The sequence below is a fragment of the Micromesistius poutassou genome (genome assembly GCF_964030765.1).
Source record: "Micromesistius poutassou genome assembly, chromosome: 3".
NCBI classification, from domain to species: Eukaryota; Metazoa; Chordata; class Actinopteri; order Gadiformes; family Gadidae; genus Micromesistius; species Micromesistius poutassou.
This window is the reverse complement of record NC_140273.1, coordinates 4,868,436-4,891,120: the sequence shown is the minus strand read 5'-3', so window position 1 is coordinate 4,891,120 and position 22,685 is coordinate 4,868,436. Positions and strand designations below refer to the sequence as shown.

General features: G+C 43.2%; 3 protein-coding genes across 3 annotated transcripts; 1 reads left to right on the top strand and 2 right to left on the bottom strand.

Annotated features, from left to right (window-relative positions):
- Positions 1-841: 841 nt before the first annotated feature.
- hmgxb4b (HMG box domain containing 4b) lies at positions 842-3,666 on the bottom strand (the record flags this gene model as incomplete). Its single annotated transcript, XM_084465110.1, has 7 exons — positions 3,544-3,666; positions 3,375-3,414; positions 2,892-2,986; positions 2,590-2,646; positions 1,770-2,120; positions 1,144-1,266; positions 842-886 (listed from the first exon to the last, which is right to left on the bottom strand). Exons 1-7 carry the CDS (start codon positions 3,631-3,633, stop codon positions 842-844), a joined length of 801 nt encoding a protein of 266 aa, XP_084321236.1. The 5' UTR covers positions 3,634-3,666.
- Positions 3,667-6,464: 2,798 nt separating this feature from the next.
- Positions 6,465-10,582, top strand: hmox1b (heme oxygenase 1b). Its single transcript, XM_084465081.1, has 7 exons — positions 6,465-6,615; positions 6,769-6,830; positions 7,496-7,607; positions 8,001-8,216; positions 8,597-8,869; positions 9,149-9,236; positions 9,374-10,582. The coding sequence occupies exons 2-7, from the start codon at positions 6,775-6,777 to the stop codon at positions 9,499-9,501; spliced, it is 873 nt and encodes a 290-aa protein (XP_084321207.1). The 5' UTR covers positions 6,465-6,615; positions 6,769-6,774; the 3' UTR covers positions 9,502-10,582.
- Positions 10,583-10,707: 125 nt separating this feature from the next.
- On the bottom strand, positions 10,708-12,985 carry LOC311340200 (RING finger protein 11-like). The gene is made up of 3 exons (XM_084465082.1): positions 12,576-12,985; positions 12,034-12,206; positions 10,708-11,533 (listed from the first exon to the last, which is right to left on the bottom strand). Exons 1-3 carry the CDS (start codon positions 12,675-12,677, stop codon positions 11,308-11,310), a joined length of 501 nt encoding a protein of 166 aa, XP_084321208.1. The 5' UTR covers positions 12,678-12,985; the 3' UTR covers positions 10,708-11,307.
- Between the last annotated feature and the right edge of the window lie 9,700 nt (positions 12,986-22,685).

The following is a 22,685-nucleotide window of genomic DNA, read 5'->3' as shown; positions in this document are numbered from 1 at the left end:
GAACTGGAGCAATTTGAAGTCAAACGTAACAGGGCAGAGAACGCTTGTTACAAAAGTAACTGCTACAAAGTTAAAACTGGGTTAAACCAATAAATACAATAGAAAACCTCACAGCACATCAGAATACAGTATATCCTCCATGTTTTCATGTCCAACTACAAAGGTTGAAATGACAAAAATACTGTGATAATCAATAAAACTTATTGTTAATAAGTTATCGCATAATACATAGTTCACAACTGAAAAAACATTTGACAGACTATGTTAACCAGGATAACCAGGATAAAACATACTAACTTATGACAAGACACTTACCCATTGTTGCAGGGGTCTCTCTTGGTTGATGGTTCTGGTCTTCTTGTATCTTGAGAGCGGTTGAGCTTTAATGGAGTACGGTTAGCTCTTTCATTCCCAAAACTCTTTCTGAGACCTGTCTATTGAGATATACCCGACTCTCTCCCCAATTACGTAAACTATGTATGGATGTTGTTCCTGGTGTAACCTTGCAGTCTCCGGTTTAAACTGGTTAAGCCACTCCCATTTAGTTTAATCACTTTTAAAACACACCCACAGAATTATGAGATTTTATTTCTCACTTTTAGTCATCAGGCTTTCAAACATTCCACGTTAGGGTGGAGACCCTTGAGATGTATGTCCCATCCAGACCTGTGGGGACGGGTGTGGTTGAACAACCACACCCTAATGGCAGGTCTGTCAGTTGAACACAACTATTTCAGATTATACCTGCTGTCCGAAGTATTGCTTGCACACACACACACACACTTTTAGTAAGCGCTCCAAAACCAACAAAAAACATTCAACCTGTCAGCCTGCCTGTCCCTCAAAGGCCCGGCATCATATAGGCTATGTTCTCCATAGCATCAGCCTTGACAGAAGGAAAAGAACACCATTAAGACTCTTATTCTGAAACACCAACATGACAGTGTGTGCGAACGTGTACATATGTGTGAGCATGTACACATGTGTGCGTGTGTATGTGTGTTTGTGTGCGTGTGCGTGTACATGCATGTACGTGTGCGTATGTACATACAGTATGGGCCAATGTGGGTGGCGTGTGTACACACATGTTTGTTGACGTGGGGTATACACATGCATGTGTGTATTCCCTGTTATGGTCCGTACCAGTGTGTGTTGCGGGGCGCCACTGAACTCGGGCATGAGGGAGGTGAGGGAGACCAGCGGCACCAGGGCACACAGCATGGAGTCCATGAGCAGAGACATGCTGCTGCTGGCACACACCGCCTTCTGCAGGACACACCAAGCCAGTCAGTGGACACTGGTATTCTTTACAACACTGGTACAACACTGGTAATATTGCAGTTATTAAAAACATGGAGCGATCAAAATGCTGCACTAAATTGTGGCTCAATGATAAAGTAAGATTAACATTAAAACATTAGTTGACTATATTATTCTTTCTAAAGATTAAGGTTTGGCATATGCCTTGCAGCCCACTCAACCCACTTATGGGTCGCACCCACCGGTTGAGAATCACTGCTCTAGTCTAGACTATCTAGAGTCCATCCCCTTCCTATCTCGTCCCCACGTCTGTCTGGGGTTGTACATTTGGTCTATGTGTGTGTGTGTGTGTGTGTGTGTGTGTTGTTGTTTGGAAGTTAATTAATCAGTCTCTGTTTTCACATCCGCCGATTGATTAGACCAACTCATATAGTAAAGGAGGTAGGTAGTAGTTAGTAGTAGGAATATATACATTAGAATATTGTTTATTTTTCTCCCACAAAACTCACATCTGTCTCCTGAAGCTCATGACCGATCAAGGCCAGTGACTCCCCCATAAGGTGTAGGTGAGCAGCAGCGCTGACCACAACCAGATCAGCACCACTGACGTCCTCACACTCAGAGGACGGGCTGACACTGGCCCGGTCCATCTCTGGACCGGACAAAGATGTCCCGCCCTCTGTGTAGTTCATGGGGCTCTTTGTGATGGTTTGAAAACCAGGCATTGTTATGATTGGATAAGGCCTGTGGTGGGCTATTGGGTTAGTAACAAAGTCATGGTGGCTAGTGAAGGTGGAATCAAATGAATTGTGCTTTTCATTTAGATAGACCCAGCAATTGGATATGGGACTACCAGGTTCCTGCAGGCAGAAACAGAGAGAACACAAAACAGGAAAATGGAAACTGAATTCAGGAATTCTATATTCACTGATAATAGATAATTTAGTTGGAAGATAATTTGACAATACATCTTAATAAGCCCTATTCTTCCGGTGAGATTTGAGCACAACTTGGTTGTTACTTTATGTATACACTTCACACGTACATACTATATACAGGAATGAGCAGGAAATACTAATACAATTGGTATCCATGCAAGCTCAATATATTGAATAGCATGCCTGGTGTATAACTTTTACCTTATGAGGCAGCCTGATTCACAAGATCATGATCAAGTGAGAATTCATCTTGCCTGGCTTCAAGGTATGCGTTTGTAGTCGAACCAGGGGTTCAGAACAATAGCTCCAATGAGGACCTACATGATCTACATGATAGATTGTGATCTGTCCTGTGAAACATAAGGTCAGCATTCCTTCAACCCACAGTTACCTCAAGTGTGCCCTCTGCTGGAGAATCGGTATTCAATAGGTTCTCTTCAGTGCCATACTAGAGTAGATATTGAAAATACAGAAGCAAATATGTTGTGCATAAAAAATACCTGTCAATTAATAATGCATAGAAGACTCAATATATGTTACAATTATGCCATGTAGATAGTTTTACAGTCCTTTTTAAACAAGTATATAACATGTAGCCTAGCCAAATTTTGCCTAATTTGCTAGCCTGACTGCCATTTCTGTTGTTGTTGAGGGATACTTCATGCATTGCATTTGTACATTGTGGTGATTCACCTTCGTCTCTCCTCCGTCGCTCCATCCTGCCCTGGAGGCCTGGACTTGGCATGCCCGGTGGGCGCCTGGGCTGTCCGGTTCCTCTCCGTCGTTAACTGCAACCAGTCATTCATAGCTAGAGGTTCATCATCAGAGACATTGCTACCATTCACCTATTCTGTTTACCAAGTCTTAAAAATACATAGATACTACTTCATATATGGGTCATACACCTACATGCAAGTACTTGTGACCAAATATGTGTCCCTAAGGACATACTGGATTGCTATTTTCACCTGTGATTATGACTGTAACGACAAACTACTTTATGCACATCTTCCAATCTAAAACCCTCGTATATTCCTCATAATTCACTTGACTTTGAGGTTTGCCTCTACCAAAATCTTGGCCATGGCCATGAAAAACTTACTAGAAATCAGGCTAGACTGAAATTGAAACACTTGTTTTTTCAATTTTCCACATAAGAGGAAAGTGTTTGCTTACTGCAGAATTGTCTCATCTTGTTTTGTGGGGCCTCTGATTCCTGAAAAGTTTGATCAAACTATTTATACATTTATATATTTGGTAACCATAAATGTTACATGAAGGTGCAGTACGAGAACAAGTGGACAGAATTGTGATCTAGAATCAGCTCTTGGAGTCAGACATGCACCTTGTGTGTCACGGTGGTGCTGAACTCTTGGTCGCTGGAGTCTTCCACGTCGTCCACATCCAGCAGAAAGTCTCTGTAGGATCGTTTCATCTCTCTTTGGCTGTGGCCAATCACAAGCCCTGAATCACTGTCCATGTGTTTGTCCACCTGTAAACAGCATGAATAATAGTAAATATAGCCAAGCAAGTTGCAATTGCGAAGTTCAAACCAACACACAATTTGGATCGAATAACGGTGACATGGACTTATAGCATCTTCAACACCTCTATCCATATAATATAGCCAACATAGTGCTTACATGTTTAAATGTCATGATGCAACTTGGTTAGAACTTTATTGTTTGATTGGTTTAACTTCATCATGATTTGTGACGACTGGATCAACTTTGCAAGTATATAAAATAGGCTTGGAGTTATGACTAAAGTTGAAATAGTAGTTGTAGTTACATAGCTGCATCCAATATGAAAACAATCTCATGATGATCAGCCTAACCCTGTCTTATGTGCAGAGGGTGTTGTTTTAATCATAACTCAATAACTCAATCATAAGTTTATGTTTTTATTAGATATATATGTACTAATTCATTCAAAGTACTGGACCCAGGTACAACTGACTTACAATAGCACCTAGATCACGAATAAATTACATTTGCATAAGAACTTCACCTCTGCCGGACACTCAAGCTCTATTGGATAAATCCAAAGATGAACACAATGAAAACCACGTTGCATGATGGGATATAGTGCGAAATAAATGCATTCATACACAACCGTATTTCACATTCCAAGTCTCACTTACACATGCCATAATATCTGTAAACATCCCACTGCATACATTGTAGAGATGTGAGACACAGTGACATGTCATTGGAGGGTCATCAAATAAAGTATAGGGTTGCAAAATTGACTTGAGTGACAAACTAAACTTGTTTATTCGGCACACACAAACTAATTTGTTATAATTGTGTAACATTCTCAGCAGCGAGTTGTAACATGAATGATTCACGGCTGGTGAAACTACAAAAAAACATTGGGAAAGAAAGACAAAAAGTGTGAATAAGTGTGAATGACCCTCACGGTCGAACCGCCTGCTCCACAAATGCGGAGAAAAGACGGAGGTCATATGTGAAAGCAGCTGAGTTACAAAGCTACACTCACTTTGAATACAAAAAAAGAAAATTCCTGCTCAGAAAAGTGCACCCATCGATATGCCCCTTTTTGTCACTGAAAGAATAGAATAAACAATAGAACCTCAATAGACCAAATGGGTGCAAAAGTTTGAGAACTAAAATCACTGCCATCCACATTACCGGTGGAGACACTAGGTGAAATGCATTGTTGCATTAAGCAGGCAAACAATTGCAGAAAAAACAACAATACTTTGTCAGCAGAGACACACATGACACACATGAGGCCTGAGGCAGTGATCTGTCGGCATGGCAGATCAGTTCAGCTAAGGTCACCATATCTCCATAGACTCTCAAAGACTCAATCCTTCAACAAGGGACCCATATTTCTGCTAAAGTGTTAACGATAGTCAAGGTAGTCTGTTTGATTATAAAACTGTTTAAAATATCCCTCCCATGTTGTATTTAACAGGAAGGAAAAGCAAGGGGCTGTAAACTCTGACATTGCATGCCCCATACATCGTGCCATTCCAGGTGGTGGCTGTTGGCTGTTGGTGGATGGATTTCCTTGTTGGTGAACATGTGTATTCTGTGTTCAAGTTGGGTCCTGGAGTTTGTTTACATTAGGTAGGTCTGTGTTTCATTGACGTTTGCCAAAGCGCTAGCAATGGTCAATGTGTTAATATTAGGACTTAGGGTACATGGGAGGTTAGGGTTAGAATAGAGAGGTTAGGTTAGTAAAGAGAGATGTTGGGGTTAGGATATAGGGGATATTAGGGTGAGGGTGGAGGTTAAGGAAGGGGAGGTTATTGTAGGGATAGAGGGAGTGGGGAAGGTTAAGATTATATGATTCGCACACAAAAACATACAATAGAAATCTAGTGTAAACATCACAATAATAGTCCTGTTTTTTCTACTTACTAGATTTTACTTCACATCCAAATATATAATAAATAAACCTTTGAGATCATCCAACCGTGTTAAGTATTATGTATTGAGGAAGCTATCAAATCCCATTTCACACTGGCGTCAAGTGTGAAGACGTGAAATCTTAAGTATTTAACCTAACCTAACCTCCTTGGACCATTGTTGAAGCGCAGGTTCCTGGCGACCGTCCGCAGTGAACTCGGAGGATGCGATAGGGAAGTGGACGAGTAGCTGGATGTGCTGATCAATGTTTAAGATTAAGACCAGTCGAGAGACCTCGATAACGCCATCTAAAGAGACGACGTGCGACGTCAGAATCTAATCGGCCACACGTATCATGAATGTGCATGGGCGTCAAATGAACACGTGAAACTGATTAGGCTACTGATGTTGAACATTGAAGGCAGTCGATATTATTTTTGCCGCGTCACATTTTGCACCTCTAGAACAACCTGTTCTCTCATAGTTCATAAAAGCACATTGTCATGGTAAGAACTTTCACTAGGAGGGCTAAAAGTTGCACCGTCATGTTTAGTGCTCTCCCTCCGCTCCCTCCCGCTGCTGTTTTTTCCATAGACATATTGCTCAATCACGCTAAGACCTTAGTCCCTCCCACATGGACTATTCCCCCCCCCCTTTGCCCTGATTTCCTATTGGTCCCTAGATTCGCAACGCAATGATAACTTCTATAGTCCCTCCCCGCCGTTATTCGAGCTCCCTTTGTTTTTGGTTCAATGTGCCCCGTCATGTTTAGCGATGACTGACTTCCCATGTCCAGCGGAGTTCTTGTTCCACCGTGGATGTCGAGTCAGCCGCAGCAAATGGTCGCTTCCTGTTTATCAGCCGCCGGACCGGGGGGTGGGCGAAACAGGCTGCATATAAAGAGAAGGCAGCGTAGCAGATGCAGACAGAACAGAAACAGCACCGAGCTTCCAGACTAGAGAGAGGGTATCACTGTGGTCTTGAACAACAAACAACGAGTCAAAGAAAAAGTCACCGTAATAACATTTCTTCCTCTGGTGAGTAGCTGTAGGCCTACTATTGTTATTATTTTAATATTATCAGTAATATCATCTAGAAGGCTACTGCTGCCCCCTTGTGTAATGGTATTGATTGTTTAATGGTGTTGGTAAAATAAAAGTGTGTGTTAGTTACGGTTGTTGCTTCTGCAGACAGATATGGAGACGGAGAACAAAGCCCGGACAGCAGAAGCGGTGGAGATGCCATGCGACAGGTAGGAATAATCTGCAACGACTGGGGTGTCAGACACCAACACAGGGTTGCCAACTCTCTCAAAGCCCAAAGTTGGTAACCCTGCCAACATTAAATAATGGTAATGAATAGTATTAATAATGTTGCGTGTGTATAATAATGTTGATGATAATAATAATTATAATTAATATTAATAATAATAATAATAATAATAATAATCATCATCATCATCATCATCGATGGACGCATGGATTGACACATTTATTGATTATTTTTGACCAATACCTACCCCATTTTCATTGAGGAAAACGAAAAAAAAAAGACCCTGTGGGATGGAAAACTGTTATAAACATTAACTTATGTTTAAGCATAGTGAATTACATTTTTGCTTGATATGCATATTCATATATATGTTAATATAGCTACTAAAATAGTGGTGTCGGTTCAAAATTAATTTAAGATTTGCCAAATGGTCAAATCTATCTGCCATTGGTTTATGGCAGGACTTTGTTTCCATAGTTTCATGTTCACTCCGGGGCACACACAGCCTTGCATATTAGATAAAGGCCATTGGTCCTCAACTTTGGACTCAATAAACCATTCGGATATCTGCAAGACTCTTGCTTATGTTGGCTGTATGTCTAAATGCTGATGTTTGCTGTTTTTATTTTATTTGGACCGCTACAGGGACCTGTCTGAACAGATCAAAGAGGCAACAAAAGACAGCCATGTGAGGGCAGAGAGCACCGAGCTGATGCTGAGCTATCAGAAGGGACAGGTCACCCTGGCCCAGTACAAGGTACTGCACTGGAACACACACACACACACACACACACACACACACACACACACACACACACACACACACACACACACACACACACACACACACACACACACACACACTTTACGTGTTGTTCAACTGTTTAATGCTTGTGGTGATTACCAAAGTCACCATCTCGCGCTCACTCTAAATGCTATTCAGACTGCTGTGTTAACGGTGGAATGTGTGAGGGACTGTGCTCTTTACTGATTCATAGCGGTCTTCTCCGAGGAGGTTTTAAACACGTACACACCCCTTGTGTGTCACCGGTCCTATGGAATCATAAAGTGTGCAACACTACATTACGGTCCGGAGGAGGGCTGATGGTGGACTCCCTGTGTTGAGCCTCTCCCCTCTCCCTCCCCACAGCTGCTGCTGTGCTCACTGCATCACATCTACGTGGCTTTGGAGGAAGAGCTGGACAGGAACAGCAGCCACCCAGGGGTAGCACCCATCTACTTCCCCACGGAGCTGGCCAGACGGGAGCTGATCGAGGAGGACCTGGAGCACTTCTACGGGCAGGACTGGAGGGAGAAGGTGGTGGTGCCCAAAGCCACCAAGAGATACGCCCACAGACTGAGACAGGTACTGCCACTTTATTCATGGTCGCTCTAGCTCATGGTACATGTACAGTAGATGACTTGGACTAGCCAATATATAAAAAACTATTGATTTGGCTTGGGCATTTATATATTTTTTATTGTTTATTGTCCTACTCCAAATTGTAATCTTCGTTTTACTTGTCGGATGAGATGTCCGATGTTTCCTAGGAATAGAGTTTGGCTTTGTTTCTTTAATTTCCTTGTACGTGCAATGAAAAATCAATGCTGGCATGGAGATTTTGGCACATAAGAGATTTGTGCAACAAAACATTGATGAAGCAATACTTGGCAATATTGCCGAGAAAAATACACACATTAGTAAAGATACTAAAGTGTGCCCTCCTCTTTTTCTCACTCTCCCAGATTGGAAGAGAGAATCCAGAATTCCTGCTTGCCCACGCATATACCCGTTACCTAGGTGACCTGTCCGGGGGTCAGGTCCTTGGCCGCATTACCCAGAAGTCCCTGGGGCTGAAGAGCGGCGAGGGCGTGGCGTTCTTCACGTTTCCGGGCGTGTCAAGCCCCAACCGGTTCAAACAGCTTTACCGGAGCCGGATGAACAGCGTGGAGCTGACTGAGGAGCAGAGGACGGGGGTGTTGGAGGAAGCTGTCCAGGCTTTTGAGCTCAACATACAGGTGAGCTGATGGCCGAGACACTGATGTCGAGATTTTGTAGATGTTTTTTTTTTAAGTCTTTCTTAGTATGACATATGCTTTCACTAGAATTTTATCTCATGACATTGAGGACATTTATCTTGCGACATCTTGTGACAATGTCTGTTTCTTGCTGAGTCGTGCAAAAAAATAAGAACAAAATAGAAAAAAAATGGAAGTGGTATTTGAATGCTTATCTTCAGATGCTTAAGAGATGCTAAGCTTAAGATGTAATATTTTATCTGCCGTCTTCCCTCACAGGTCTTTGATGCGCTACAGGATTTGGTGTCCAGTATGCAGAGAGAAGCAGATCTGCAAACACACACATCGCAGGCAAAACACCTCAATGGTAAGATTATCACTCACTCACTCACTCACTCACTCACTCACTCACATTACATTATATTACATTACATTTATTATGAACCATCCATCTTGACATCTTCTCACTTTTTTACCTTTGTTGTTTTTTGTGCATTGCCTCAGGAACTCAACAGTTGACCAACAGTCTGCCGTTCTCCGGGGAGCTGATGGCCTCCACCCCTCTCTTCAGGGTGGTGATGGGGCTCTGTGTGGCCCTTGCTACTGTCTGCATGGGAATCTATGCTTTTTAGGAGAAAAAACAATGGTTCTTTTATACATTTTTCACTGATAGTGATGCAGCCCAATAGCCTTATGTAGCCTAGAGAGCTGTAATGCATCGCATGTCTCGACTCAGGACTAGCACAACACTCCTAATATGGAGGCCTACCCCAAGGTATATTTTATTTTAGGTCTGCCCTTCAAGTTTGACGGGCAGTTTTCATTTTCTTGTCATTTGCAATTTTTTACAAATTTTTGCAATTTTTGTAAAAAAATATTATAAGACTATATAATTAGGTGTGTTCATTAGTATTAGTATTACATTATTATTATCAGTATTATTAATATTATAATTATTACAGAATTATTTTTCGACAAGAAATATGTGTAGATACTTTTCATGCTAAAATGTGTTATTTCTTAGCTCAATCTGTTTGTGTACATATCCAATACTGTATTATTTGTAGATAGTGAACCGTTAGTATTATACTTATATCCGGCTCCTCCTAGCCGAGTGCCGTGGTGTCCCTGAGCAAGATGCCTCACCCTAATTGCTCCTGACGCGCTGGCTGTCACCCTGCGTGGTAGACTCCGCCGTCGGTGTGTGAATGTGTGCATGAATGGGTGAATGTCAGTCAACACTGTATAGCGCTTTGGATAAAAGCGCTATGTAAATGAGGACCATTTACCATCTACCATTAGTGAGTAGATATTTTACCTGTCACTGTATTTGAGCTTTGTGAGATTATCCTGATCTTGCATTTTTGTTTTTCTAATATTCATTGCAAAACGCACTTAACATTATGCAACTTTTTAATCCAACAACGATTCTGCCATTTATTATTTAGTATGTTCTGTTGGGCCACTTACGGTTTTAATTGTAAAATGTGTTAATGCTGCCATCTACTGGCGAACTTGAGCGTTGTGAGACTATCCTGATCTTGCACGTTTGTTTTTCTGATATTCATTGCAAAACGCACTTAACATTATGCAACTTTTTAATCCAACAACGATTCTGCCATTTATTATTTAGTATGTTCTGTTGGGCCGCTTACGGTTTTAATTGTAAAATGTGTTGAAATCAGAAAAAAAATAAACATATCTATATATATATATTGTTGTTTGAACCCCTTGAATTATATGTATATAAACTTGACATTACTTTGTCATCAACTATTATGATTTCTTAGTCAGCATCACATTCCATCCATGCCAAAAAGGCAACATCCGAAAGGTATAACAAATGATTGTACCTTTATCTCAATAACAGTTGAAAATTAGTAAAACTTGGAAACCTTGGAAATAAACCAAACTGACTGAACTATTTAAAATTGTCAATGTTGATGAATAATTAAAATTTTTTAATGAATTAATACTAGTGCAGTGCTCTGTTCAAAACGTGAATGTTGTAAACGGGCCAATTGTGAAGTTAATTGGATGAATGGATGTTGAGAAAATAGGAAAGACCTAGAAACATCCATTCAGAGACTACTTCCATTTTAGTAAGATGGTTAAAACACTATCAAACACACCAGCATACTGACATGCTTAGCCTCTAAACAACTCTGCAAGTACTAAAAATATATAGCAGTGGCAGCTCTTCCTTAACATACAACATACACTTGTTTAACCTCCTTGGATTGAACTGTTGGCTATCAGTCGGGAGCCGCTGTAATCAATAGTCAGTACTCCTGCAGTAAGGCGCTGCTTCGTGCCTTCAACTGATCAATATTTGGCAAATATCTTGCGAAAAAAATAAAGGAAAAAAAATCAATCTGTGTGTGTGTGTGGGGGGGGGTTCCGTGGTCTTCTGCCTGGACATGGGGTGTCTCCACGGGTCATAAGGTGCGTTTGATATCACAGCTGGGGCAGCCATGCAGGGTGGGGGTGCTCAGTCGGTTCTGATATGTGGCCAGCAGGGCGGCCTCTACAGGCTCCATGCAGGAGGGGCAGGTGAAGGAGCGCATGAGCCAGCGGTCGATGCAGTCCAGGTGGTAGGTGTGGAGGCAGGGCAGGAAGCGGAGGGCTTCTCCCGACTCAAACTCCACCATGCAGATCACACACCTGGAGGGGAGAAGGAGGGAAGCATTCATGCGCACACTGCGATAACAATGCTTTGCTTTAGCGATCGGTTTCTTGATTCCTCTTTGGCTCATTCTGGGAATGTGAAGAACAGAAAGAGAAAATAGGAAATATTTGACAAAGCTACAATATAATAAAACTCACATTAACTGATTAAATTTAAACAGTTGATGCCATTTGCATTAGATGGAGTAAAGATACTACTACAGAGAGAGATAACAAACAACTTTATTGCTCTCTGTTAAGATTAGCCCTTTCCCACACTAAATATAACTGACTGTACTGTGTATACCGATGACTATGCTTTCTGCACTTATTCCTGGTCTATGAAATCTAGATCGTTACTTATGTTTCAGAAGTTTATTCTTCTTGTTTACATGTCCTATGTTGTTTTCAACTCTTTCTAAAACAATTGTCTGCTGTGTCTAGGAGAAAAAAAAACTGTACGTCCATAAAGATTGAATGGATTTGAATGAACTCACTCTTTTACTTTCCTGTCCGAGGCCTCTGCTCCTGGCTGGAAGAAGCCTGTGGGCAGGTGCTGAATGAGGCCGATGCGTTGGGCAATGCGTACCTGTTGGTCCTCACTCAGCTGGCTGGCTGGCCAGCCCTGCCCAGGGGAGATGTGGTATACCTGGGCTGGCTCACCATGCTCCTGGGGGAGTGTGGCCAGTCATCAACGTCAATTTGTGTGTGTGTGTTTGGTATGTTAATATGTGCACTATGTAATGCTATGGTCAGAACTTGGGCAAAATATAAGGATCCAAATAATTTATATACATTTAAATCTTTTTTTTTTCTTTCCCGTTTTCGAATAGACAGAACAGATCTGAAAAACACGATAATCCTGTTCTCTTAAGTAGAGGCGTTATAGCCTATTGCTGTCACAAAAGGTCGACGGTGTTAAAAATAGAACCTCAACCACGTGTCAGGAAATTAATTTAACTTCAGACACACAAACCATAAACTATCGATACCCGTGTAGTTGAAAGCCGTGGATCGTGGATGTATCATCAGAACCAACCTCCCCGTAGGGTGGCGGGGGCTCCCCTGGCAGACTGGACCCCTCGGAGTCGTTTAAGGGGGACATGTCGTCCGCACTTTGGAAATACAGGCAATTCCCCATTTAACGATTAAAGTAAAGACTCCAACAGCCCGAATAACACAAAACAGCCCCAGACTGCGGAAGTCCAAGACCAACAGCCTGGAGAATAACTCAGGTTACCACCAGCTGACAAGTTACCAACTTAGTGCAGGTCGTTGGCTGCATTAAACTTGACGAGTATAATTTCGCAAAACAACGTTATTAACCGAGCCGTGTCTACTTTAAAAGTGTGCTTCAAAATAAATGGTGTCATTGTTGATCACAGGATAACTTTTAGGTGTCTTTACGGGACATTTTTCTGCTTCTCGAGCGCAGGCTGCTTATGTTTACTAAAAATTGACGCCGGAAACTTCGTCATCATCAGGTTGGCTTCTGACTTGTCTCGCGAGGCGGAGACCTGACTCTTCCCTTGTCTCGCGAGGCCTAGACATAACGCACAGCTTATTTTTATTATTTAGCCGAATTTAACTTTTACTCCCTTGCTAAGCGTCCTTCTTAGCCAGGTCACCCTTGGAAATAGATCTCTAATGTCAAATATTTTCATCTTGGACGAATAAAGGCTCAATAAAAAATCGATAGGCCCGCCAAGAGTCAGAGAGCCTCTGAGCCCGCTGTAATAATAATCATAATACCACATTGTATTGTTAGTCAGTACATTTTTTCCTTTTTCATCATCCGCTTTTACCAATGTTTTTCTCGACTGGGTAAGGCTTTAAGGTTATGCTGTGAAAAAAATGTCTAATATTAAATTGTATCACTAGTATTTATACTACGAATGTTTATTATTATCATCCATGCTATAGGCCCACCAGCATCACACCATGCTGCCATTACTTTCATACAGTGTCGACCTTCCGCTCCAGGAGGGGCTAGTTCTCTATTTTTTTCATTGTATATGTATTTATATTATTCTATTGAATATCTTATTCATCAATTCAGAAGATGTCATTAGTTGTCACAATGAGGTTTATCTGTGGTCCTAAATAAAAGTTGTCCTAATAAATCGACCTCATTATGTTCCCTTTACTTTTAATTACGTTTTTCAAATTGGCTTCAATTAATGTTATGTTATTATAATTTTTCCACACAAACAACACACTTTCATATTGAAATGAATGTACGTGTATTCAGATCAATTGTAACCACGTCCCGTTTGTCCCTTGTGTGTTGAGTGGGGGCCCCACATGAACTTGACTTTGACTAGAAACTAGTTTTGGTTTTGTTGTGTGCATGTCAACAAAAAGAAAAAAGAAAACAGAAATGGCACACAGCACAGGGGTACAGTTAAGAACATCCTTTAATTAAATCAGGCTCTGTTCTTGTCAAACTGTTTTTCTTCTTATGGAAAAGAAACTGTAATATAACACATGCATTTCACTTAGGGCCCCTGGGAGGGGGGGTGTGGTCCCAGAAGAGACAGGGTGGGAGGGGGCGGGGGGGGAGGGGGGGGGTGGGCTCTGCATGGTGGGCAAAGACAGGGGCACTAGAGAGCAAAGGGGAAGTCAACGGGCAAGGGTGCTGCATCTAATTATACCCCTAACCAAACTTATACTTAAAAACAAAACAATAGAATAGCAATAACAGAAGAGAGAGCCAGAGGCCCGGCGGGAGGCTGAGAGGACGCTGCTCTGGACGCTCTGCGGGTCGGAGAGCCCTCTCCAGAAATCAGCCCATCTTTATTTTCTTGTAATTGGTTTTGTATTGTAGAGTTGGTGAATGGTTAATACTGCTGATGGTTTTATCACATAAAATCCATCGCTAAAACAACAACTCAACAATAGGGTCAGATGTATTTCTATACTGTAGATGCCGGCTGAGTCCCTCAGCCTCTCGGGGGGGGTCTGGTAGTAAGGTGCTTGTAGCTTTACAGTTCAAGGCTTTCTCAGAGAAAGCACTAAACAGCATACCCTGATAGAAACATTACAGGAAATCCCAATTGAAATGACTAGGGGGTGGTAAAACAAAAAAAAATGAAACAAAATAAAATCCCTTCTATAAATAGATCCAAAAGAATTTAACAAAAGCCTAAACTCTCATCGTGTCAAAGCAGCCCCGTTCCAACTCATCACAGCCCCCCCTCCCCCCCCCATTATTCCATCCCGGCGAGCCCCTGCTTGGTGACCCCGTCTCGCCTGTATGGGGACCACCCCCCACCCCCCCACCCAAGAGCCCATCAGCATAATTTGTTCACTTACATTAGCGGTTGAATGGAGAAGCTAGAGATGGGTATGGTAATACAATGAGAAGCGTACAGACAAGAATAACATGTGAGCTAACTGCATTCTGCTCAGACAAAAGTACTTTTTTTTTCTGCAATTATTTTTTTTTTTCAAACCCTTCCGATAATGGAGAGGGTGGGAGAGAGATAGAGAAAGAGAGAGAGAGAGAGAGAGAGAGAGAGAGAGAGAGAGAGAGAGAGAGAGAGAGAGAGACAGAGAGAGAGCGAGAGAGAGAAAGAGAGAGAGAGAGAGACAGAGCAACAGACACACATTTACAGACTACTCCAGTGTCTAAGAGAGAAACAGAGGAGACAGGGTAGGAAAAAAATAAAATGAAAAGCGAGAGCGGAACAAGAACACATTTTTTTGCCTTTTCATTTTTTTTCTTATCATTTATCAATAAAAAGTAAAGAACTAATTCACACCAGATTCCTTTTGTACTATATATATACGGCTTTGAAAAGGAAGGAAGGAAGAAGGGGAGGTACAATGGAGGGTTATTTTTTTTTTTTCATCTTTTCGAAGGTCGAGGAGAAAAAAGTGGCCCCGGAGTCCACTCACAGGGGGCCTCATGGAGCCCCCCTGAATGCACTCAGGGGCCAACCTGCAGACCTCCAGCCATCTCCAAGGGTGATCTGGATTACAAAATGGAGTCTGTGAACAAAAGGCACTTTCAAGGGACAACCTTTAACTGCTGGGAAACTATACACTACAGCACAAGCACTACTCAAGAGTCATTTACAGAGGAGGGGGGGTCGGGAGAGGGGGGGGGGGGCAGGCTCAACTCGCTGGTTCTTTTACACTAAATGGTTCAGACGGGGTCCTGGTATAACTGCTTTTTTTTTTTTTTGTTCTTCTCCCATTCAGTAAAACATGTTAAGAGTGAACTAATGCTGGTGGGTCTTCCAAACGCCGGAAGCTGCTATGCTATATGTCCTCTCACTTGTCTCAGAAACCAATTAAGACTTCTATAATGAAAGAAACTGAAGACTGGGTATGCAGCATCTCCCAAAGTATCGGGAAGACCTTGTCACGTGAAATCAAATGAATAGAAGTTAACTGAGACGCTGGGGACATTTGTGGGGTTTCCTTGAAAAATAATGGCTGGTTTATATCGGGGTGTTTTTTGACAGGGGCTTTTCAGAATAGATAATTGTGGTTCTTTTGTTGTCGTTCTTCTGATATTGGAAGGTTGCACCAAAAGGCCTTTTGTGTCACAACCTTAAGGTAAAGTACCCCCTCCCCCGAGTCAATACAAATAAAAGAGGAATACAGGCGGAGAGAGGAATATAACTGTATCCTAAATGCTATGTCTGTATTTTGTTCCTTACCATTCATTTATAATAGATTTGACTGTACTTTATAGTGTAAAAGCACCAGTTTAATCTTGTGATATATGATTCTTTTTGATGTCGGGTAGAAATCTTTCCTTCAGACCTCCCACATTTTTATAAACAAATGATTACACATTAAACATTAAAAAAGAGACAAAGGAAATAAAAACCAAAAAAAAAACCTTACAAAGACTAGGATTTTTCATGGCCCAAGTTTAGAGTCCAGGAGCTTACGGACTTGAAACAAATATAATTTTTTTTCCACTTTTTTTTCTAAGCTTTCTTAAAAATCTCTAACAGACAAACACAATGATCTACCCAATGCATTGCACGTGGCTCAATCGACACATCATTTTCAATAATAATACTTTCCATCAAAAAAAACAACACTTTTTTTTCTTCAAATTTACTGTCGATCTTTGACATGTTCCTTTCGCTATTAGGATGCTGCAGGTGTCGCGTGGGTGTGTGGGTGTGTTCTCTTTGAATCTTACTGGTGCCAGTACAGTGGTGTTACTGGGGTTGAGTTGTGACGCCGCTGGTGAAGAAGGGGGGCCGGGGTTCAGAAAATAACTAGACTGCCAACGACCTCATTTTGTACAATTTGAAACGTACCATACATATTAGTAAGATCCCGCTCGGGTTTATGGATTGAAAAAATTCTATATTGTTTTGAAGTACTCGTTGAAATTTCTCCATGCAAATCTCCATACAAATCTGTCCTCTGCCAATTAATGCTACAATATGCAATAATCCTACCATTGCTTTAGCCATATTTGATTAATAGGAATCAAATCTGCTGTCTGGAGTTTATTACTAATAGCCAGAAGGTAGAAAACAGAGGCACTTCAATAGGTCTAGTCTGGATACATATGTTTCTGAATTTTTCCTGACGACAAGGCAGTCCAGTTATTTTATGAATTTGTTGTTGTATTTTAGTTTGATATTTTATCATGGCAAAAAAAAAAAAAGAAGATTCTGGCAATGTGTATTTTGTAAAATTAACATAGGAAATGATATTAAAAACACAACTCAAGTTGAAAATGGCAAATCTCAGGTGAATGAAAATCCATTAACAAAGGCAATTTGGAGATTACCAAATAGGCAATAAAGGCTTCCCTTTATCATTGAATCAATGTGTCAGCCAGGTTAGTGCATTATATAAATGTGCTGTGTTACAAAGTGTGCTCGTGTGTCTGTCTGTGTGTGTGTGTGCGCGCGTGTGTGTGTGTGTGTGTGTGTGTGTGTGTGTGTGTGTGTGTGTGTGTGTGTGTGTGTGTGTGTGTGTGTGTGTGTGTGTGTGTGTGTGTGTGTGTGTGTGTGTGATGCCTTTTTACAGAAAGTCGACAATGGGTGACAATGAGTAAAGCAATGCAAGGGACATACGGAGTTAAGTGTAGCTACTGTGTTGTCGTTGGTGAGATTTCAGAGACTGCTGTTTGCTGTTGTGCTGGATGAAATCCAAGCAACAAATAATTGTGGTTCTGCAAAATAAAGCCCAAAAAAGAAAATGTTATGACATGCAAGAGAAGGTTTAAAACATAAGTGAATCCAAGTGAGACAAAACCAAAAACCAATCAAGGCAAACAAAAAGAAATGCAAGAAAACACCTCCAAACAAAAGAAACGCAGACGCTCACGCTGTGTGTGAGCGTCACTGTGGATCTAAATCCATGCCTAGGAAAATAACAAGATATTATGAGTGATTGTGATTGTGTGACCGACGACTCTGAAGGTAACATTTTGTTTGTTGTGTGTTTGTTGTAGTGTGTGTGTGTGTGTGTGTGTGTGTGTGTGTGTGCGCGTGTGTATTTGCGTGAACACCTGTGTCTGCCCATACACCTTTTTTGTAGTTCTATGTTTCATTAGTTTTTTGGGGTTGCAGATACAGCGAGCTGCACCCCTGCGGACCACTGCTGTCGCCTGTGTCTTAGCATCCATGTGCAATGCAATTCATCCCTTATTCGAATCAATAGTGCATAGGTGAGGGGAGGAACGAGCACATGATGATGTTAGTGTTATGACTAATGTGTGTGTTCACGTTTTGGCGCATGGCTGTCCACTCAATACGCTGTGATCACTTTTTCGACGGGTAAACAAAAAGACCAGCCACTTAGTGCATTTGTCACACCATTGGATGGTGTCACTGTGATTGGCCAATCAGAAGAAATGTGCAGGTTGGGCTAGGCAGATGGGAGCGAATCAAGCGGCTGAGTATGGTGACAGACAGGCGTGGTGTGGTGGTGGAGCCCCTGGCCAGCGTGGTGCTACAGGTGTGCAGGTGTGCAGGTGAGAGGGAAAGGTGTCATACACCTTGAGATTGGACAGTTGCTTGGACGAATGCATCAGGGCGGTTGTGGCAATTTGGAACTCAAACCCTTTCAACTACAACGTCCAACTGCACCATTATCTATCTATCTTATTTTTGAGTTTGTTGAGTGTGCGTGTGTACTTGGATCTCCCAGCCAATGCACGGAGTTTCATTATCAAGAAAACAAAAGCATAGTAAAAAAAAATTAAAAAAAATTAAAAAAAATTATTTGAATAATTGGTCATTTGTTGGGTTGCTGTGTTATGTGGTGTTGTGTTTTTCGCTTTCTTTGCGATGTTTCGTTAACGGTGTGTGTGAGAGACGCCGCCTTCTCTTCCTCATCCTGGCCACTCAATCTCACATAAGCCTCCTGCAGAGAAAAGTGGGAATGACACATTCGTGTCGGATAGTGTGTTGAGTTGGATGTCCCCGTAGCGCGGGAATGGGTGCCCTCCCGGCGTGGATAGTTGAAGTTTGAGTAGTGTCGGTGAGAGAGAAAGAGCTTTTTTTTTTGTGTCAGCAGTCCGTTTATCCTCGTTTTCAGCATTGATGTAAAGATGCCATTTTCCAGATTCCAATTATGATTAGAATTTTTTGAGCTGTTGTTTATTCTGAGAGTCCATGTCAGAGGAACCAGGACTGTAAGGGAAGAGAAAGACAACAAATAGAGAGAGTTAATGTTTGCTTTCTTATCCTCATCAACACTATTAGAACACAGAGTCATCATACACTGTCCAATAGGTTATATTATAAGTCACAGTTATTATATTTCTTCCATGCACTAGTGTAACATTATTCAAAAAATGTTTCATGCATTCATTTTCGAGACTACATTATGGTGATACATATGAACAATTCTTCCCACGACACTGCCCAAAACAATTCAATTTGCACATGCATTTTGCAAGTTGAGCCCTAAAGTAGAGCAGTCTTCACTGTTTCTCTGTAGTACAGCAGACCAACATAAGGGGGCCATCTATGACTCTTTCTCTCTAGATCTCAAACTGGGCCAAGCTGAACTTGTAGAGTTTCCCCAACAGCACCTGGAAAAGTGACAGTCTCAAATGACTGGGTATGCAGCATCTCCAAAGTATCGGGAAGACCTTGTCATGTGAAATCAAATGAATAGAAGTTAAGCCATGTTTTAAACATGGCTGACTCAAGCATTTGTATCATTATTATTATTATTATTAATTTTTCCAAACACAAAAGGGATATCTTAGGGCTACACATTCACCTTTTTGGCTGTCTATTGCTTCCTCTTTCTCCCCCCCCACCTCCACTTTCACTCTCTCTCTCTCTCTCTCTCTCTCTCTCTCTCTCTCTCTCTCTCTCTCTCTCTCTCTTCTCTCTCTCTCTCTCTCTCTCTCTCTCTTCAGTAAGTGGAGTCGGGCCTGTTACTCCCTGGCCATGCGCTACCAGTTTACACGTAAGTTGATCCGGATAATGTGAGCCGAGGGGCTCCCCCCCCCCAGGATCCAGTTTCCACAGTTTGATAAGAGACGGAGGGAAGGGTCTTGGCGCAGGCCCGGCCTGTCTTGGCTCACACTGACATTCCACAGAGCCCCCGGGCACCGGGGGGAGGGTCAGCCCACAGCCGCGTCTTCACCAGATAACCCCCCCCCTCTTCGAAAACACAATGCTTATTATTCTATGGTGTGTATCACTCATCTCCTAAAGGCTTCCTCTCACTTACTACCAACCTCAATCTTGTCTTTCCCTTTCTCTCTCTCTCTCTCTCTCTCTCTCTCTCTGTGTCCCACCTCAGCCAATGTAATCCTTGGCTGCAGAGAGTGACCCCACCCCTCTACATTACCCCCCTCCAAGTCCAAGTTCAACTGCCTATGACATCATGTCTGGTTGCTCGGGGCAACCAGACAGCCGGGACGTGACTGTTGAGTGCAGCAGGCTTAAACTAACTCCCCCTGCCGCTCACTCTTTCCTCCCTTTCTCGCACTCTCTTTTTTCTTCTTTTTGTTAACTGTTGCTCCCACTCTCTCTCTCTCTCTCTCTCTCTCTCTCTCTCTCTCTCTCTCCCCTCTCTCTCTCTCTCTCCCCCTCCTTTCCTCTGGCTGCAGCGCTCCTGTCGCAACGCAAGAGGGCTCCTCAGACCAGCTCTTACACTTCCTCCTTCCCCCTCACTCCCAGCGGCCTTTCTCTCTCCCTCTCTCGGTCTTGGCTAGCGGACTAGCAGGCAGGCTGGCATGCCTACTGTCTGAACCTGCCCATATGCCGGCTAGCAGCAGGAGAGGCAGGAAGTCAGCGTTGTCCCGCGCGCAGCCCGGGCTTGTGACTGACCCACTCGGCTCAGCTAACCGCTAGCAGCCGATGGCTACGCCCAGGTTCTGCCCATACATGGTCGTGTTGTTGACGTCGCATTTCGACGGTGTTTAAAATGATAATCCACGCAGGGAGATTAGAGGCGTTGCAAACAAGGTTCAGCTGTGACAGGAAAGCTGTTTCATTTTAAAATGTGTGTGTGTGTGTGTGTGTGTGTGTGTGTGTGTGTGTGTGTGTGTGTGTGTGTGCGTAAATGTGTGTGTGTGTGTGTGTGTGTGTGTGTGTGTGTGTGGTGTGTGTTCATGTGTGTATGTGTGAGAGAGAGTGGGGGGTAGGTCAGGGGCATTAGTGCTGGCAAAGAGTTAAAATGTGTGCGTGTTTGTGTGTGCATGTGTGTGTGTGTGTGTGTGTTGGGTCCATGTGTGTTGGCTCATGTGGATGCTGTGTGAGTGTTCCCATAGTGCCAGGCCGTACGCCTGTGGGAGAGCAGTGTGCAGGTGGGGGGGGGGGCGAGGGATCTGAGAGAGCAGCAAGGACAGAGGGAGAGAGAGAGAGAGAGAGAGAGAGAGAGAGAGAGAGAGAGAGAGAGAGAGAGAATAGGAAAGAGAAAGTATACAAGAGAGAGGTTGAGTGAGTGTGTGTGTGTGTGTGTGTGTGTGTGCATGTTGCGTGTGCGTGTGTGTGTGTGTGTAGCTGCTGATGGATGTAGAAGCGGCCCGGGAAGGAGGAATGCAGATTGCTTCCATGTGTGTGGCGAGGAGGAGGAGGAGGGGGTTGGAGGAGGAGGAGGAGGAGGAGGAGGAGGAGGAGGAGGAGGACAGAGGAGTCTGACTTGCTGCAGCAGGCAGGTGCGGTTAGCCCCTAATGAGAAAAGTTGGTGTTGGTGATGGAGGGGGCCCAATACGCTGCAGCTCAGCGGCAGGGGCCCCGGCCGAGGCGCCCCACCGCAAGTAGTGGAGCACTGCCGGCCTCACACGCGGCTCTAATATGCAGTGTGTGTGGGGGGGGGGGGAACGCTGGAGATAAATCAATACAGCTGCAGCCGGCCCAACGCTGGCAGCGCCTGGCTGCGCTGTGGGAACCGGGCTCTGCGGTGCGGGCTCTCATGAAGCAGCCAGAGCCGAGAGGAGGAGACGGGGTGGGGGGGGGGGGGGGGGGGGGGGGTGTTCACGGCCAGGGCCTGGAGTCGACACACACGGGCAACCCCTCAAATAACAACATCGTCTCTCGCTGAGTCAGTTGTGTTGTTTCTTCTTCTCTGGCCTCCAGTGTTGTTCATTTTTCTTTTTTTGCTTAATGAAACACCACTCTTTTTTTTTAGACACAGAGATCTCGAAGCTTTGCGCCACCAGAAGCTCTCGTGAGAGCGGTGGAAGCATTGCGCTACCCTGTGGTGAACTATTGGGGACCCCGGGGTCACATGTTCACCTTCATGTCATCTGTATCTCCCTCCTCCCCGTGTGTCGGCCCTAAACCAATGAGCTTCTAGCAGAGCAACCCCTTCACCCTATTGAATGAAATTGAAATTGAAATGTCTATTGGTCCACAACCAGCTCTCTCGTACACAGACGAGCGCTGGTCTTCCTGAGATCAAAATTTCAAATTGCATATCCATTCACACAGCATACAACACAAACCAAAACATTCAATAAAAAGAGGAAATTAAAACTCAAACTTTATTTGAGTTGGTTGTTCTGATCAACCTTCTATGGGCTATCGCTACAATATGTCCATAGATGAGGGTTAGCAGGGGAGAGGGGAGAGGAGGTAAGCCTACCTGACTCTGCTGTGGGATATTCAGAAAGTTGTCCCGTGCTCCGATGCCGACAAACCGGTTGGGAGCTGTGGAGCCTGGCGTTGAGTATGCTGTGGAAGAGAGAGAGAGA

Coding starts and splice junctions, on each gene's coding strand:
- hmox1b (XM_084465081.1), top strand. CDS start 6,775: ATGGAGACGGAGAACAAAGCCCGGACAGCAGAAGCGGTGGAGATGCCA. Junction 6,831..7,495: donor GTGGAGATGCCATGCGACAG/GTAGGAATAATC, acceptor GGACCGCTACAG/GGACCTGTCTGAACAGATCA. Junction 8,217..8,596: donor ACGCCCACAGACTGAGACAG/GTACTGCCACTT, acceptor TCACTCTCCCAG/ATTGGAAGAGAGAATCCAGA.
- LOC311340200 (XM_084465082.1), bottom strand. CDS start 12,677: ATGGGGAATTGCCTGTATTTCCAAAGTGCGGACGACATGTCCCCCTTA. Junction 12,207..12,575: donor CCCCGCCACCCTACGGGGAG/GTTGGTTCTGAT, acceptor ACACTCCCCCAG/GAGCATGGTGAGCCAGCCCA. Junction 11,534..12,033: donor TCGGACAGGAAAGTAAAAGA/GTGAGTTCATTC, acceptor TCTCCCCTCCAG/GTGTGTGATCTGCATGGTGG.